The sequence below is a fragment of the Pantherophis guttatus genome, chromosome 1 (assembly GCF_059756535.1).
Source record: "Pantherophis guttatus breed Tessera chromosome 1, ASM5975653v1, whole genome shotgun sequence".
In the NCBI taxonomy this organism is placed as follows: domain Eukaryota; kingdom Metazoa; phylum Chordata; class Lepidosauria; order Squamata; family Colubridae; genus Pantherophis; species Pantherophis guttatus.
The window spans coordinates 226,358,015-226,371,846 of NC_142063.1; the positions used below are offsets into that span (position 1 = coordinate 226,358,015).

The window sequence follows — 13,832 nt, forward strand, 5'->3', positions numbered from 1 at the left end:
TACAGAAGTTTGTGGTAAAAAAAAGTGGATCAATTTTCCTTAGAGTGAAAGAAGCAAATTTCAATTCAACTGAATGGCTTTACTCACTTTCATCAGAAATGAACACAAAAACACTGCATAAATGTTTTATATGAGGGCAAAGTGTATGGTTTCCTCCAAAAGAAAAACAATCCGATTTGCATTTAGGCCAGTTTCATTTTAGCATTATTTTTTTAAAAAAATATCTGCCTTAAGATTTTTTAAAAAAATACTCTTTAGATGTTTGTTTAGATCCATCTTTCTCTCAAAATATGCATTTCAATCCAAAGATCTTCTCCACATACTTTTGAATACTTGAATATTTTTATTCATGATGGATATTTTGTGATGCATATATCAACATTCTTGAAAGGCTAAGCTCCCTCAAGATACCCTTCATTCAACAAAAACACATCTCTTATTCTTCTCTGTGGCCGACTCATAATGGTGTCTTTTCCAGTTAGAAAATAAAGCAATTGTTTGGCCACTTCAGTGCTTTCAACCCTCTTCAATGAAAGCAGTGTCATTATATTAAGCATTACCTGCAATAATTGAGGACCGCTGATGGATTCTCATTTCATGCATTTTACAAGAGGAATACTTAGAGCAGACTTCCCCCTTCTGCTTTAACAGGAGGCAATGGGCATTCCCATTCTCAAAAAAGATGTCTTTTCTCTTTGGGTATAAACCTGGGAAGACACTCAAAGTGGGGTCCTTGGTATTTTCAGAGCTTGGTAAATTTGTTGCAGACATTTCATTACCCAACTAGGTAACCTTATCAATTCTACAAGTGGATGGGCTTTACTCTCTTTTTATATATACTCCCACCAACACTGTGACAGGGCAAATGACTAGTGTATAAAAAGAGTGTAAACCCCACTCCTTGTCTAACACTGATGATGCTAATGAAATGTCTTCAATAAAATCACCAAACTCAGAGACCAACAAGGATCCCATAGTTTCAATCCTGAGCTACAAATATTATCTTCTATTGGTTGACACTAAAGGAGATATGTGTATATAAGTGCTGAATTGAGAACACCAGTTTTATATTATGACATATAGAGCAAAACATTTTATATGTAGATATTAAACCATGGTGAAATGGATGCAAAATTAGTCATTAGAATGACAACTCAATGGAATTAAATTAATTTATTGCCCGATAAAGTCGCATGGATTTGAACTGATTTAATCTACATTCTGGAAGACCACATGGAAGAGTAAACTATAAAGAAGCCTCCACAGAACTTGTAAAATATACATTCTTGATTCATAATTCACTGGCTAATGTCAGCCCAGAGAAAAGACATAATTGTGTTTCAAAAGGAGCATAATATATGCATTCCCTAGTTGGCATATCATTGTGTACAATAGATGCATTTCTTACCTGTAGCAGTTTTATCACATCGGCATCTAAAAGTATTTGGAGAAGTATTGCTACAGCTACCGTTGCCACAACAATGTTGCTGACACTGCCCAATTATTTCTGAACAGTTTCTTCCTTATAAAACAAGACAGAAAAAAAAAAAACACCACATTTAATCTAAACTTTCAAAATGAATGGAGCTTTACCAAAGAATGAAGATGAAAATACAGGAATTAAAATTAGCATGCATAAAGTGTACAGTACATGTTTCGCTTTTTATTATTAATCCAAAGCAATATTATTGCTGTTGTTTCCATGGTTGTATTTAAATGACTCTTTTAATATTATTAGCATGAAGCAATGGATTGTATATGATGTTAACACTATGGTTCCAAAAGGGGCAGGTGTAATCACTAAACATATGTGTAGGAGATACAGAGAGCACCAAGGGCATTGCAGGAAGAGGGAGGGAGGGAGGGAGGGAGGGAAGGAAGAAGAAAGGAAGGAAGGAAGGAAGGAAGGAAGGAAGGAAGGAAGGAAGGAAGGAAGGAAGGAAGGAAGGAAGGAAGGAAGAAAGATGGATTTCACTGTTAACCACACAAGTGAAAGGAACTTCCAATTGCCAAATGCTGCACAAAAGAAGGAATGGATCTTGATACAATATTTAGTCTGTGAAGCTCCAAAGACCTGTAATTGGCAGGATGCTGATTTAAATGTGTTGCGGATGGCACCAAAGAGACAGTTCTTAGATATTTATATCTAAATGTTTAGCACAAATGAAGATATAATCCTAGTCAAAATTCCCCCCCCCCAAGGCAGTTTCACTGAACTCGTATACATAAGATGAGCTGCATATGGTCAAATTTCAGGGGAAAATCAACGTTCCAATATTTGAACAAAAAGACATATTCTAATATTTGCTTTTCAACATGATTTAACAGCTGCCTGGAAAGGCAGTTTCAGGATGAATTCTGCTTAAACATGCTGTTTACTGGAAATTACCAATCACAAATTGCTTTTGTGTTTTTCCAGTATATGGGACTAAATACCATATAATTATGCTTGTCATTTGAATTGTTGCTGTACGGTTATTCACACTTGAGCATTTTTTCCTTTTTTTTAAAAAAAAAATTAACACTATAACAACCATTATTCTTTTGCTCACACCTGTCAGCTATAACTAAAGCTACTATCCTAACATTTTAATCAAAACAGATTCTTTCACATTGTTTGCTTGGGCTTTACCTAAAACGCTACTGTTCAAAAGCTCACACTGTGTTTGACTCTTTACATATTCAAAGGTTTTTTTTGACCTTTGTGATAAAACTGGATCAAGGAAGTTTTTATTCCCTGCGCATTTAAAGTAGATGCCGAGGGGATCTATGCTGTCTACTACATATTGTCAGTTCATTCTTAAAGACAATCTAGTATTGCATTTTTCAAGAGGTTGCTTCCAATCTTAAGCCTAGTAGGAGCTGAGCTGAAAACGATGTTTCTCATCTAACTGATTTCCATTTAACCAGTGGCTGGAATGAGAAAAGGCAGAGCTGTGTGCTAGAATGAAGGGAGAGCTTTAAACTCTTTCTGTACTGTGATCAAAATCACAATGGCCTTTCGGTATTTTCATTCATGTTGGGAGAACATTATTGATGAGCCTTGGTGATGCAGTGGTTAGAGTGCAGGCTACTTCTGCTGACTGCCAGCTGACTACATTTGGCAGTTCAGGTCTCACCAGGCTCAAGATTAACTCAGCCTTCCATCCTTCTGAGGTGGGTAAAATGAAGACCCAAATTGTTGGGGGGCAATATGCTGACTCTGTAAACCACTTAGAGAGGGCTGTAAAGCACTGTAAAGCAGTATATAAGTCTATGTGCTATTGCTATTGCTATTGATGGTAGTAATGGCAGGAGACATCCATTTACCACAGGCATGTTTTAGGTCGAGGGCTGAGTACCTGTTCCCCTATGCCATGTTTTTGATCCAGTCTTTTGCTTGTTTGTTTGTTTGCTTGCTTGCTTGCTCGTTTAAGATCTACACAAAGTCAAATGCTGTAACCAACATACGCTAGACATTGCAAGGGAACATGCAGGCTGGGAAACATAGATACCGTAGCAAAGAAGACAACAGGAGCAGTTTGAGAGCAGTTTGAGAGTTGTACAAAAAAAAAAAAAAAAAAAAGAACAGTAACAACACATTTTGCTTCTGCACAACAGAAAGATAAACTCAGAACACATGGCCAGAAGAAGCACTAAAGTTTCAGAAATCCATGTGATCTTACCTGTAAATGAGGGGGGGCAAATACATTCATATGAATCTTCAGCATCTTCTCTTTGGCTCTTTCTGCTAATGCAGATGCCGCTATTGTGGCAAGGTTTACTGGAACACTTATCAATTTCTTGGCAGAACTGTCCAGAATAGGGATGACTACAGTGGCAATGATAGGCTCCATCCCAGATATGACTTAAACATTTGCCATGACCAGAGCAAAACGTTGAGTTTGAAAACTTCTGACAAGCATGTGGCTTCACTGTCACATTCAATCGAAGTCCAAAATGACATAAAAGTGGTCCTCGTATTGGGACCTCTGCAAAGTAATGTGTTCCAACGCCAAGCCACTTGGGAACAATTTTATGCATTCCATTTAATCCATGGTCAAATAGAAGCTGATGCTGATGGACATCTCTTGGTTGAGGGCATCGAATAAATTCTTCCAAGGAAACATTTGCCAGGTTCATGCCATAAGACTGAAAAGATGGCTCCGATGAAACAAAGAGCACATCTCCCAGCTGAAGTTGCAGAGGACAAATCTGGGATAATCTCAGAGGCACATTGTCTGCAGTACTGCTTCCATGGTACGAATCAATATTCCAACATTCTGTGAAGAAGCTGGAGCAGATGTCTTGGCTCAGTGACCATTTCACTGTATGTAATGTTGGCTGGGTATTCCATTCAGACATCAAGGATCTATTACAAAATGTTTGCCCTCCTACCATGGAAATTTGAAGGAGAAGTGCTATTGTGACAACAAATGACTTTAGTTTCATTGTTTTTGAAGCTGAATCACCCAGCCTGCTCTGATGATTTGATTCCTGAGGACAGAATGGATTTCTTCCAATATGAACTTGTCTCAGTTGTTGCCCCTTTTTTTGTTGCACTGTGGCTGCCTATGAAAAATACATAAATGAGAGACCTGAATATTTGTTTATTTATTATATTTATAGGGCACCCATCTCATTCAACCCATGTGAACTGATGCTGGATGGTAAAAGGCAGAGGCTAGTAATAATGAGTTAGATGATTTTAATCCCCAATTTTGAAATGACTCAACATGGAATAGTGATTATAACTCATATGCTAACTTGTGAATATTCACAAAGCAGCAGTGGAAGCAAGTTATCAGTTAAGGTTATAAAAGAATCTCATGCAAAAAAATTTATACTAATGTAATTAATAGTTTGCAGGCTTGTAATTTAAAATATCTGCAAGATATCAGGATTCTGGCTTCTGATTTAAGGAATTCGCAAACTTAAATCAAAACACCACAAGGAAAAAAAATAACATTAGAGACTACAGTAGCATTTTCAAGGGGCTGATGGATCAATTTGCTTCAATTATATTGATTGCTAAATTCATTCTATTCCATTTCTGCACTGAATCAAAGAAAAATCCAGTTTATACTGTAATATGTTAAGTACAGCAAATATGGAGTTTGAAGTTCCTTAAAATATTCATTTCTGGAGACTTTCTCTCCAAGTATGAATTTTTAAAGCTAACATCGCCTTTTGAAGTACACACCGTTATATGTCTTAGATTTTGGTTTTAGTTGAACTGTGCTAGAATATTTATGGAGTTGAACTATTGCACAAGGAAACTTAATAGAAAATTCACACATCGATTTGGGAAGTATGAATCAATTCAAATTAGTCCAGAATTCATAAACAATGAATTTCTTAATATCCTTGGTATTCTTGTTCACTTCTCCCTTACTGCCTAGCTCAGGGGTGAAATTCAAAATTTTTCCCTACCGGTTCTGTGGGCGTGGCTTGATGAGTGTGGCACAGGAAGGATATTGCAAAATCTCCATTCCCACCCCACTCTGGGGCCAGCCAGAGGTGGTATTTGCCGGTTCTCCAAACTACTCAAAATTTCCGCTACCGGTTCTCCAGAACCTGTTAGAACCTGCTGGATTTCACCCCTGGTCTAGCTGTCATAAAGAATCAAAGTGAACCACTCAACCACATGGGGTTGAAGACATACTGCTAGTTGAGACTGATGGCCTCTTATAATGATCTAGGACAATTGTTCTTCCTAAACTCATCATGGACTGGATCCCTCAAAGCAGGGAATTTCTAGGAAGATATCATATTCATGATTAGAGCAATGAGCAAATTATTAATTGCTGTTTCTCAACTCCTAAGATTCATCCTCTCATGCCTGCCAATTTGGTGCGGGATATTTAAGTCAGTGTTTATTTTGAACATACTCAGAATAAAAACCTATATTTATCCAATTAGAATAATATAGTCATTAAAAATACACTGAAATTCTCAATGCAACTGGAAAACCCTGGCAAAAAGAACCAATTTACATTAATTGCTTATCACATACTATCCTGGGATCCCTACGTAGGATCCAAGAAGCTTCTCTGGGTGATTCTTCTAACCAACTGCTGGGTCTGCTGCTGTGCAGACTCTACGGTGACTGGTTCTGAATAATTTCTATGATAATATATTTCTCTCTGCAGTCAAAATATTATCACACGTGTTGCTGATTTCATTATTCCATTTAGAAACACATTATATTATTAAATAAAACTTAATAATGCACATTATATTTGTCTTCTGCTGTTTTGATTCCTTATGCATTTAAACAGATCATCTAAGAATTCCAAGTCCGTGTTGGTGCTTCTCAATGCAAATTTGTTTCTGTTTATTTATTTTTCACATTTTTGAACCGCCCATCTCCTTCAGAGAGAAATACAACGGCTGTGGTTTTAGAACCAGATATTTCACCTTGCTAATACCCAAGAAAAAGGATCCACATGCATATTTTCTCACCTATCAGATGTATTGAAGAGTACAAAGGACAGGTTTTCAATGTAAATTTGCATTTAGAGCCCTAAATGTCAGGTGGCCTCGTTTTATTGTTGTTGTTTTTTAATTTATCAAGATGGGAAGCGTAAATAATGCAACAATAGAGAACAGCTTTCTTTCAATGAACATTTCACCAATTTAATCCAGTGGAAAGGGCAGTTAATCACAAGCCAAAGGTTTCCTAGAAACCCTGTCTAAGGTCTGCCTTGGCTGAACAAGATGTAAATTGAACTGTTGTGACTTGATCAGGGCAGATGAAAGGTCAGGTAGGTTTAATATTTTGGACCTGGCAACAGCATCTCTGCAGGAACATCAGAAGCAGTTGATCCCAAGTCAGACTGCAGGTCCTTCTCATGGGTGGGCTGCTGGGGGTTCGAAGAGGTTCAGGAGAACCTCTAGCTAAGATTCTGTATAGTTTGGAGAACCCTCAAATCCCATTCCTGGCTGTCCCCATCCACCCCACCCCTCCCAGGATACCTGCATTCAAAACACGCAGCCTGTTTTGGATGCAGGTAAGTGTAGGGGGTGTGCAGAGGCTCAGGGAGGGCGAAAAATGGGCCTACCAGAAGTTTGGGAACGCCAGAAATGGGCCTGTTTCTGGCCTCCAGAGGGCTTCTGGAGCCTGGAGAGGCCATTTTTGCCCACCCAGAGGCTCGAGGAAAACCTCTGGAACCTGGGAAGGTAAAAATGCCCCCTCCCACCCTGGTGCAGGAGGCTGACTAGGCCATGCCCACCATGGCCACACCCACCCAGCAACTGGGCAGAGAATCCTTGCTAAAATTTTTGAATCCCACCCCGGGTCCTTCTCATCCTATTTTCAACCCTGACTGACAATAGCTCTCCTTGGTGTTAAGCAGTGTTTTATTTTTTTTTCCAGCTCTCCTTGAAGATGCTGAAGACTGATTCTGGGAGTTGTTGGATACAGAAGAGAGATTTTGTACACAGTTGGGTCTGATGTCCGTATCTGAGTTTTTTTTTAACCTTTCAGCCAAAACATTCACCTTGATCCCTTCCAAAGAGCTGCTTGGATTATTAATTGAACTGGAGCCTGATTCAATGTAAAGTCATGCCAAATATTTTTTAAAAAAATATAGGCAAACATTAAACATAGATTTAAATTCAAATATTAAATGTAAAGACCAAGGGAGGAGACATGTATCTTCGCCTGGAAGGCAAGGGATCTATTTGAATATCAGCAGCAAATTCAGGAAAACATGGAAATTATTTTGTAGACTGTGCTTCAAGATGTGGAAGCAAACACATTTCTCTCTATCTATAGATGCCTCTAGATCTTGCATCATTTTATAAGGTTTTCTAGAATTAATCAGGAGTAGCATTATATGATCCTTAAATGGAGGATTTAAGATCTAGGTCCACTGGCAGAACAGAATGGGAGGGATTAAGCAACACTCTAGGTTAGAGCAATTGTGTTTATTTTATTATTTTATTTTATTTTTATTTTATTTCGAATTTATATACCGCACCTTCTCCCGAGGGACTCAGGGCGGTGTACAGCCAGCTAAAAACATACAATACAAACATTAAAAACAATTAAAAGGATATATATTAATTTGGCCCCAATTTAAAATGACAAACCAGTTAAAAATGTTTTTAAAAAATGTTATGTTAAGACAGCCCAGCTTGCTGGAAAAAGAAAGTTTTAAGGGCACGGTGGAAGGCACCGAGGTCTTGAATTCTCCTTATCTCTGGGGGCAGCTGATTCCAGAGGGTAGGTGTCCCCACAGAGAAGGCCCTCCCCCTGGGAGTAACCAGCCTACATTGTTTGGCTGATGACACCCTGAGGAGGCCCTCTCTGTGGGAGCGCACAGGTCGGTGGGAGGTCATCGGTAGCAGCAGGTGGTCTCGAAGATAACTAGGTCCTATGCCATGGAGTGCTTTAAAGGTGGTGACCAACACCTTGAAGCGCACCTGGAAGACCACTGGGAGCCAGTGCAGCTCACGCAGGAGCGGTGTTATGTGGGAGCACCAGGCAGCTCCCGTAATTACCCGTGCGGCCGCATTCTGGACCAGTTGGGAGCCCCATGTAGAGAGCGTTGCAGTAGTCCAGTGTTCCCTTTTCTATATTTTAGTGAGGTTATGGTAAAGTGTGATCTTGACCAGAGGTATTGCAGTTGGAAAAGCTTATATCTTTCCTCCTAGTTACTTGATCTGTAACATTTACTCCATTAGTGGTTTAAAAGGAAAAAGGTCTACATTGACAACAATTGGATTTCAGTTTTCTTCTATAAATATTCTTATGGTAGAGTGAATGTATTTTGCAAAAAATGTAAAACGCTACATACATAATTCTTAAGTACTCCTTTAAAGTGCTTCTATATATGGATACTAACTGTCTGCTATATTGTGTTTGAACTACTGTTTGTCATGAATATCCTGAATCCCCCATGGAGTTTAAACATTTTTTTTAAATCAATAATATTTTACATCCCTCTATCTTACAACACCAGTACAAATGCTTTTCCATTTAGTTTCCATTAGTTTCCAATCTAGTTTTAAGCACATTTGTGCTTGCATGGCTATTTTCAGGTAAAACTCCAGGATTTAAATAATTGTCCTTTGGTCAAATTGAGCTGGGCATCTTTAAAATATTTTTTTTCTCAAAAAATTGTATATTGTTTTGTACACATCAAGCAAAATTAAGCCACACAAAATAGCAAGGAATTGCCACACATCTATCTTTCTTTCTTTCTTTCTTTCTTTCTTTCTTTCTTTCTTTCTTTCTTTCTTTCTTTCTTTCTTTCTTTCTTTCTTTCTTTCCTTCCTTCCTTCCTTCCTTCCTTCCTTCCTTCTTTCCTTTCTTTCTTTCTTTCTTTCTTTCCCTCATTAGTTATAAACTACCCTTCCTTCAAGAGCTCAGTATGAAGATCAATCTGAAGATCTCACTATGGAAAGCCAATATGATCTAGTGGTTAAGGCTAGAAACCAGGGATCATAAATTCTAATAAGCTATTCTCAACCAAACGTTCAAAAGCTGTGAATAAATTAAGAAGAAACAAGATGGTTAAAATAACAATAAAGATTTCCAAAATTCAGATTCAGATTTTCTTTAATCAGATTCAATGCCCTTCCAACATCCATTACTGAAGGAATATACAAATATATATATATATATATATATATATATATATATATATATATATATATATATATATATATATATATCCCTTTTGAACAAAGACCGGGCCCATGTGGCTGCGGGATAATTGAATTGATGGAACACATTATGCTCTATTGTCCTGTTCTGCCCCAGCTATGGACCACAAAGAACACAGCACACACAAAGTCCGTTCAAACCTTAGTTTACTAAATAAACCAGTTTTTTACAACAACGGCTGTTAATTAATTGCATTAACAGCCGCCAAGAATTCAAAGAATAATACTGAAAGCTTACTATGGTTGGCAGAATGCCCAGAAGCAATTTGCAGGAAGCTGATAAGATAAGCAAGACAAGACACAAAGGTATGTGAACGAAGTTGTTCCCTGCAAATTGCTTCAATCAGCGTTCCTCCTTAAATAGGCTAAGGGAGTGGCCAATTAGCCCCAAGCCTTACTCTTGAGGAGACCTCCTCCTGAGGAGCCACTCCTGCCTTTTGGCAGCTCTGCGCGCCCGTGCATCAAGAAGAGGCTCCTCCTCTTCGTCCTCTTCACTTAAGGGAGGTTCTGAAGGTCCTGGCTGAATCCCCGCCTCTGGCACCACATCTTCTCCAGCCTCCTCATTGTCTGATTCGAGTGCCAACTGCCCAGGCTGCTGGCACAGTACCACACCAGCCTCCTCGCTGTCTGAATCAGCTACTAGCTGCACAGGCCGCTGATGGGCCACAACATGTCCCCTCTAGGAGTGACTGAGCAAAGATCCTCCCTATCCAGGCATAACTAGTGCACAATATGAAGCTGAGCAAAAGCAAAGTGGATAATTTTTGTCATCCTCAACATTAGCATCATTTTCACTGTTATTATTAAGTTTTCTACTTCTATGAAAAGTAGAGAATCAATTATTAACTATAAAAAATTAATTTCCATCTATTCTACCACCAAGGAAGCTGTGTTGGTAGATGGCAGCTTGAGTCCAATGCTTACTCTTACTTGAAGGATAATTATCAACCATTGAATACAATATTCCCCCTTTCTCTCATTCCAGAAACTTTTAAGAGACTAAATGTCAATCTTTTATACATTCTTTTTTTTAATCAAGAGGCCACATTTCCTGAACAATTTTGAGCAGTGTACAACAGAAATTAGAGTTTTCTTCTGCCTCAATGAAGCTTAAAATTACTCTGCTCCAACTCTCACCATGTTGGACTACAGCCCCACTTGCTACCTAGATTCAGCGACTCCTTTCATTTGGCAAAGTAATTTCCTTTGAAAGAAAACCACTCTTGCTTTGACCAAAGCAAACTAGGCTGTGCTTAAGGACCAAGAGTTTTTGGAATATGCGATATGTGTTGGAAAGTAATAATTAACATAAGAACCGAGCTGTGCAAGGAGGCATAAATTTGTAAGAGTGTAGTGCAGCTAGAATACATGATCAAAGCAAATACTTTTTAAAATATCTCTCAACTTTATTCCCTGCTGCATATTCATATTCTAGCTTTCCGCCTTGGCCTGTATTTGAGTAGATCCTTCAAATTTGACTGATTTTTTTTTTTTCAAATGCCTTTCTCTACTGACAAAATATCTTTAAAAATCCCAGATTGCTATGAACTAGACTGCAGAGGACTCAGATTTCACTGACAATATAGAATGCAAGGTGTGAAATAATAATGATAAATATACCGTTACTGCCAATATGAGGCCGGCTGGCTTTGACACAGATCACCTGATTTAAAAAAAAAAAAAAAACTGTCTCTGGAGACACATATTTGAGAACATTCCCTAAATCTCTCTTCTCTTCTTTACTTATTATTTAAAAACAAAAATCATGAGTTTGTACACTCAGTAAATCTTCCTCCACAAGATCACAATACATCTCATACATTGTGAGACAGTTTTAATGCTGAACTTTGCCCAGTATGCGTACTGAGCACCAGCAATTCAACCATTATATGACAGCAGGTTTCTGACAGAGCCCAAGGCTCAAGTTTTAAAATACTAAATAATAAAAAGTGCAATAAAATGTTAAAGTGAAAAAGAGAACAAAATGGTGCATGGAGGCACCATATGGGGCCTAATAACTGTATAGGAAGGTGTGTGTGTGTGTATGTGTGTGTGTGTACACAAACTCACATATAGGAATAAATGTGTGAGTTTAACACATATAAAAAGACAGGAGATAAGAAGATTAGATGAAAGATGATAAAAGATAGATAGATAGATAGATAGATAGATAGATAGATAGATGATAGATAGATGATAGATAGATATAATAGATAGATGATAGAGAAAGAAAGAGAAAGAAAGAAAGAAAGAAAGAAAGAAAGAAAGAAAGAAAGAAAGAAAGAAAGAAGGAAGGAAGGAAGGAAGGAAGGAAGGAAGGAAGGAAGGAAGGATAGATTGATGCTTGAGTATTATACAGGGGCAGCTAAATGGAATCACCAAATACCCATTCCTGAAAGCATCATACTAGTCATCAAAGATCACACTACTTCATTTAAAAACTAATGTTAACATCTCAAAATGGGCCCTTTCAGCTACTGGACCCATATGCTTAAAAGTCTGTCTTCCCCAATACTATCCAGCTTGTGATGGCCAGTAACAAGGTCTTCTCAGGAATAGCGCCCCAATTATAGAACTCTCATTCAAAAAACATTTAGCTAAAATTTCAGAAAATAACTAAACACGAGACTGTTTACTTAACTGGTCTACTTGTAAGTTTGCTTATCTACTTCGCTTTTCTGCTTTTCTAAAAGAAGCTCAACTTTACTTTTTAATACTTGCAGTTATTACTTTTTAAGCATTGCAGCTTTTATTGTCACTGTATGATATATGGCTTACCCCTTCTCTTGTAATTTGCTCTACTCTGTTCTAGGGGGGAAATAAAACAGATATTAAATAAAATAAATAGCTTTACTTACGCACTGCTGTGTTGCTAAGCCTATGTGTGCAAAAGACAATACTTACTAAGATGTTAACTGTTACTCTTTAATAATTTTGATTTTAATTATAATGATCCGATGATTATGATCGCATCTTGTGCTTTTAAAAATTATTGCTAATAGTCAAACTGAGATTTCTTTTTATACTGAGATAGGCAGAGTATAATTGTAATAATAAATATATAACTAAAAATAAAGTCTCCTTCAAATCAAACTCAACTGTTTCTGACTACATTCCCATGTTCTTGACAACTTTACAGAAGTGATTTGCCATTCCTTTCTTCTGGGGGTTTTCTATGTGTGTTTCTCTTTAATTGAAATTCAGTTTTCAGACCTGAGATTTTCTAGTAGTTTCCATTTATGTACCTTTTTTTTTTTTTCAAAATTGTGCAAGCCTGGCTAAATTGTTGATAAGTATTGAGACATCAAGTCACAGAGAATTATATTTTAAATATTCTAATGTTGCAAGTCACATAAACATCAATTAAAAGTGTGTGCAAATGAGAAAAGAAAATGAATTCACATTGTTTCTATTAACTTTGAAGGTGTTGAGGGATAAAAATTTATGTCTCTTCTGTGATCACTATCAAAGCCAACATGACTTTCATAAAAACCCTGGTTCACATTACACATAAATGATAATGAAGATTTGTTTGGTTTCAGCAGGACTTGCAATTTATAATCATGACTTATTGCTTAATATCATATAGAAGTCATGCAGAAAACCAAGAATGGCAAGTTATTTATTATGACTTGCCATTCTTGGTTTTCTGCATGACTTCTATATGATTTACCCATTTACCACATTTCAGTCAAATCTTGAAACGTAATTAATATTTTAACTCAAATATAACTTTTGTGAGTTTGTTTCAGTGGAGGGTTTCTACCAGTTTTCCCTGGGTCGGGCGAACTGATAGTGGCAGTGGCAGGAGGCTCCGCCCACCCGCCCAGACATCATCACGGATGCTCTGCGCTTGCACAGAAGGTTCTGCGCGCAAAGCATGTGCATGAAGAGAACCAGTAGTAACACCAGTTGGAACCCACCACTGCTGTAATTCAGTAATATAATTGCATCTAAAATAACTCAGCACAGTCTTGGGTATTTGCTTGGGTGTTATCTAGCTATCAGGGAACTTTATACTGAAATAGATGTACTTTAGTGATGAAGTGCTATCTTTTACTAACGTGAAATAATAATTCCTTTTTTTTCTACAAATGTTCAAGCCTCCTTCTCGTTTCCATAATGCTATGGAAAAAATATTTAAGGGATCTCAGTCATCCTTCACTTCATTTATAAAG

The 13,832-nt window shown here is 37.5% G+C and overlaps 1 protein-coding gene across 1 annotated transcript in view; it reads right to left on the reverse strand.

Moving 5' to 3' along the window:
• Window positions 1–450: 450 nt before the first annotated feature.
• The window catches only part of LOC148116795 (protein eyes shut homolog), a 98,302-nt gene continuing 84,920 nt past the window's right edge, over window positions 451–13,832 (reverse strand). The window contains exons 2-3 of the mRNA XM_087882483.1: window positions 3,666–4,551; window positions 451–1,522 (exon numbers count right to left, since the gene is read on the reverse strand). Of these exons, the coding sequence (XP_087738609.1) occupies window positions 1,380–1,522; window positions 3,666–4,551 (1,029 nt within the window). The 3' untranslated portion in view covers window positions 451–1,379. The remainder of the gene's footprint in view (window positions 1,523–3,665; window positions 4,552–13,832) is intronic.